The sequence below is a fragment of the Sinocyclocheilus rhinocerous genome, unplaced genomic scaffold (assembly GCF_001515625.1).
Source record: "Sinocyclocheilus rhinocerous isolate Xijiao unplaced genomic scaffold, SAMN03320098_v1.1 scaffold1939, whole genome shotgun sequence".
Taxonomy (NCBI): domain Eukaryota; kingdom Metazoa; phylum Chordata; class Actinopteri; order Cypriniformes; family Cyprinidae; genus Sinocyclocheilus; species Sinocyclocheilus rhinocerous.
Genome location: NW_015630547.1, coordinates 9274 through 14108, shown reverse-complemented (window position 1 = coordinate 14108; position 4835 = coordinate 9274). Strand labels below are relative to the sequence as shown.

At 35.5% G+C, this 4835-nt stretch overlaps 2 protein-coding genes across 2 annotated transcripts in view; both read left to right on the top strand.

The window, feature by feature from the left end:
* The window catches only part of LOC107740553 (activating signal cointegrator 1 complex subunit 3-like), a 169846-nt gene extending 169116 nt beyond the window's left edge, over positions 1-730 (top strand). Inside the window, exon 24 of the mRNA XM_016552999.1 lies at positions 722-730. Coding sequence (XP_016408485.1) covers positions 722-730 — 9 coding nt within the window. The remainder of the gene's footprint in view (positions 1-721) is intronic.
* A 1377-nt stretch (positions 731-2107) lies between these two features.
* LOC107740552 (FH1/FH2 domain-containing protein 3-like) lies at positions 2108-3547 on the top strand (the record flags this gene model as incomplete). Its single annotated transcript, XM_016552997.1, has 3 exons — positions 2108-2458; positions 2686-2739; positions 3413-3547. Coding segments are annotated over exons 1-3 (473 nt in total), but the record flags the coding sequence as incomplete, so codon positions are not given.
* Positions 3548-4835: the final 1288 nt, after the last annotated feature.

The following is a 4835-nucleotide window of genomic DNA, read 5'->3' as shown; positions in this document are numbered from 1 at the left end:
ATTTTATTTCAGTTTACATTTATTTTGTTTCAAGTAACATAAATGCTTTAACTGTTTTCATTTTAGTTAATAACATAGCAGTCACGTTCACTCTATATAATGGATAGAAAATTCAAACTTTCCTTAATGTTTTTTTGTCTTTAATAAAATTTTGGTGTATGATGTAAATGAGCTGTTTAAATCTCAAACACCCTCCACAGTTCAGCTATGAATATTTATCAGACTGTATCAGTCACTCATTCACGTGTGTGTTTGCTCACGAGCTGCTCTCATGATGGACTGACCGACTGATGATGATGATGGTCACACTGGTTTTGTTCTGCCTGTTCACTGCCGCTCTCTCTGTGGTTTCTGTGCTGCTGTGTTTTGCATGGCTGGTGTTTGTGGTTTCTCTGCAGAGAAGAGGATGAGGAGGAAACTCCTGTCACTGAGTCGGCTTCAGATGATGATGATGATGATGAGGGGGAAATGAACCCTTCTAATCTCAGTATGGTCAGGTATTTTAGTGCAGAGAGCGGGATGTTTCCACGTGTGCTGGTTCTTGAGTCACAGTCACAGACGTCTTGTGCTCCGTCAGATTCACAGTTTGACCTGTGACCTCTGCTGAGGAAGAGTTAGAGGATCTTTTTATGATAAATGTGTCACTCACTGCTGAACACCAAACGATAAACGTTGTTGTCAAGACAAATTCTTACCACACCATTAAACTTCCCCTCTTTAGGAGCCCTAAACGACTAATTACAAATCCTACATCACTGATATATACTTAGCATTTGCAATTTATGTCTTTTAAATTATATATCACCTCATATTACCAAAACTATAACTGCTCAAATTCACTTTCTCTAACTTTGTGTTTCAGTTAGTTTGTGCTAACAAGCTGATCAATTTCTATTCTATTCTATTCTGTTCTATTCCATTCCGTTCTATTCTATTCTATGCTATACTATTCTATTCTATCTATTCTGTTCTATTCTGTTCTATTCTATTCTATCCCATTCCTCTGTGCTATTCTATAGTTCTATTCTGTTCTGTTCTATTCTATTGTTCTGTTCTATTCTGTTCTGTGTTCTATTCTATTCTATGCTATACTATTCTATTCTATTCTATCTATTCCATTCTATTCTGTTCCGTTCCGTTCCATTCTATTCTATCCCATTCCATTCTATTATATTCTATTACATTCTGTTCTGTTCCATTCTATTCTATTATATTCTATTACATTCTGTTCTATTCTATTCTATGCTATACTATTCTATTCTATTCTATCTATTCCATTCTATTCTGTTCCGTTCCATTCTATTCTATTCTATCCCATTCCATTCTATTATATTCTATTACATTCTGTTCTGTTCCATTCCATTCTATTCTATTCTATTCTATTATGGACATATATTTATTCACATATATGTTATATATGATTATTCAATGTATTATTTACATTTTACATCTATATTATTATATATCATACTATATTGTTATTTTTTGTTAACAGTACTATTAATAGTTCACATACATTTATTTACATATATTATACATATTTCCATTATTTTATGTATTATTATTTTATTTGTATTTATATATATTATTTTATAAATTATGTTATTTATTATTTACATACTTCTATATAATACATTATATTATATAATCTATATTATATTACATTATTATTCAGTATATTATCAGATTATGTGTTATTTAAATATATTTACAGTATATTATGTCATCAATATAATGTATTGTTTACATATATGTATTTACATATAATAATGTTTTTTAAACATTTTAATTACGTACTTTTGTTATATTATTATTTAATATATTATCAGATTATATATAATTTACATATATTTATTTACATGTGTTGTTATGTATTATTTTCATATATTATTATTTAATATATTATTATATATATAATCAGTATTATGTATCATTTGCATATATATTGTTATATATTATTATTTGATGTGTTTTCTACATACTCGCATATTATTATTTCATATATTATCAGTATTAAGTATTATTTATTGTGTTATTATATTATGCATAATCAATATTATGTAGCTGATTAGTTAGCAGGACAACACACGTGTGTTTGTGGTGGCAGGTTGGTTTTAACGCTGTCTCCAGGAACATACAATAAAACAAACACAAGTCCCTGTTTTATTTTACCCATGATGCCGTTCTTTAGCAGATCAGAGCACAGCAGCAAACTCACACCTGAGGAGGAGGAGGCGGAGCCGAGGAAGGCCCCAGAGACCCCACCCCCTCCTGACTCCACCCAGCCGTCGCTCCTGGCCAATCTGTTGGCACAGCGCCGGTCGTCTGTCAGCGTCCCGCCGTCCAATGAGATCAGCCCTCCGCTGCGAGGCTCCGCCCACATGCCGTACCTGCCCCACTCGCCCTTCTTCCTGTTCTCCTACGATCTGCAGGAGCAGCAGGATCAGAAGAGCAGCAGGTAGACGCCTCGTATCCCATGATGCACCTGCTCACGTGTGTCTCCAGCGGATCTGCTGATCCGCTGATGATCAGCACTGCTTCTGTTCCCTGTGTGAATGCGTCACGTTATGCTTGATGTTGAACGGCGTCACACATCGCTCCTGAAGCTCCCGGCGTCTGATGATGGTTTCTGAATCGAGTCTTCATTAGCACTCACTCTGTCTTTCTGTCTGTGGTTTCTCTCAGGTCGTTCTCTGCTGTAAGTTCTTCATCCACAGCAGCCAAACAACACAATGACCGGTGAGCTCAGTGCTACTCTTCTTCTGTCTATTCACATTCACTTCTATACAGCAGTGTATACAATACAGATCGATTCTCAGCAGCTTCACATTAATAAACAGGAATAGTGTCAATGTTCATCAGTTATGAAACTAATTCAGTTTCAGCTGTAAGCACCTCTTCACCTCTAGTGTTTATTCAGTTTAGTTCAACAACTGTGTCAATATTATATTATATTATATTATATCTTGTATTATTTACAGACTATTATTATTATTATTATATTACCAGTATTATTTACTTATATATTATAATTTATTGTATAACATTAATATATTATCAGTAGAATTATAATTTAATATACATACATTTATGTGTGTGTGTGTGTCAAAATTAGCTCAACGCAGGCGATTAATTTTTTTCAGTTTAATGCGTTAAAAATATTTAATGCAATAAACGCAGGGGCGGGGCTAGGTTGATGAAAAGTAAATAATTAAATCATAAAATGTGAAATTAAATCAATTTTGACAAAAACAATCGAAATAAAACATACTTAAATAATATGAAGTAATTTTTACGTGTTGAATGTCATGTGAGCGTGAACATTCGATATACATATGTTGTTAAATTATTGAAATATTAGCTTAATAGAAATAGAGAATGCAGAGTGTTGATAGTAATGATGGTGTTTTAGGCCTGCTCTGGGCGGCCTGCTGTCGTCCTCGTACCGGCAGCATCAGGAATCTCTGGCGGCGGAGAGAGAGAGACGACGGCTGGAGCGAGAGGAGCGACTGCAGCGCATCGAGAGAGAGGAGCGCAACCGACACAGGTCCAGCCTCTACAATACACTCAATCACACACACATGATGAGTTATCATCATACAGATCACCTGATCTCATCCTCCTTCCTGTGTGTGTGTGTGTGTGTTGGAGTATCTCACAAATGTGCACTACAAACGTAGATAAATATACTGATGCAAGCTTTGCTTACTTCCATTAGCATCTGACAAGAAATTATGCTTATTTCTAGTGCTGGGCGGTATACCGGTTCATACCGAATACCGGTGTTTATTTTTGTTATGATATGAATTTTTAAAATTCCGCAGTATGTCGCTTAAACAACGTGCGGAACGCGACACTGTTTGAAAGGGGTCCCTTTTCACTGTTGCACTGTGGTGAGGGAACAGCTGTATGTGTTACTAAGCGTGAAAGTTCCTAACTAATAGAACGTGATGACACAGGAGAACTAATCCACAATATCCACACTGACCGCCACAAATATCCACCGGCCCCTGCCATCAGCTCCCGCGTCTCACACACACGAGCGCGACTTTAGCACTAGATTTAGCAACTTTCAGACCCTTTTAGCGGCTTTTTTCCATAGAATATTCATACTGACAAACCTAGCGACTTTTTTGGATAAACCTTAGCTATGGTTCAGTTGGAAGATTTCTCCAGTGCTGTCCCGCGAACGCGAGGTCTGACTTTCCCGGAGAAGCAGAGCCGGAGTGGGACTCATTTTCAGCCCTGGAGTTTCGTGCCTTAGACCGGCCCACTTTTTTCTTTTTCTTTTTTAATCTATTATTCGCTCGCATATCTCCTACAACTGAGGTTTTTGTTTTTGTTTTTTTTTTGAGCAAGGTGCCGCTGTCAGGGGAGTCAAAAGATAATTACATCATCATTAAGGTTGCCAATTAACTTCAGAAATGGAAAATAAGGGCTAATTGTGATTCTTTATCTTTTATTCTTTAAGAAAATAGTGTTTATTCTTGTAGAAAATAAGTGTTTATTCTTTAAGAAAATAAGGGACAGAATAAGGGACGATCCAAATATTTGTACTGTACAATAATGTAGGCCTATATCTGCCTGCAGTTAAAAGTTCTCAGAAATAATCACTTTTGTTTTGCTTAACCCATTTATGTACAGTTATTCTAAAAAAATTTTTTATGTCATCGGCCTGAGTAAATTTTACCATTATAGAATTGTGACTTTACAAGGGTAGTAATTTAGGAGGTGAAAATACTGTGAAATTACAAATGGCATGGAATTTGAAAGCATAACAACTGAAGGTCTATGAAACGTCAGTCAATAAAGCATTTTTTTAAACAATGGCACTT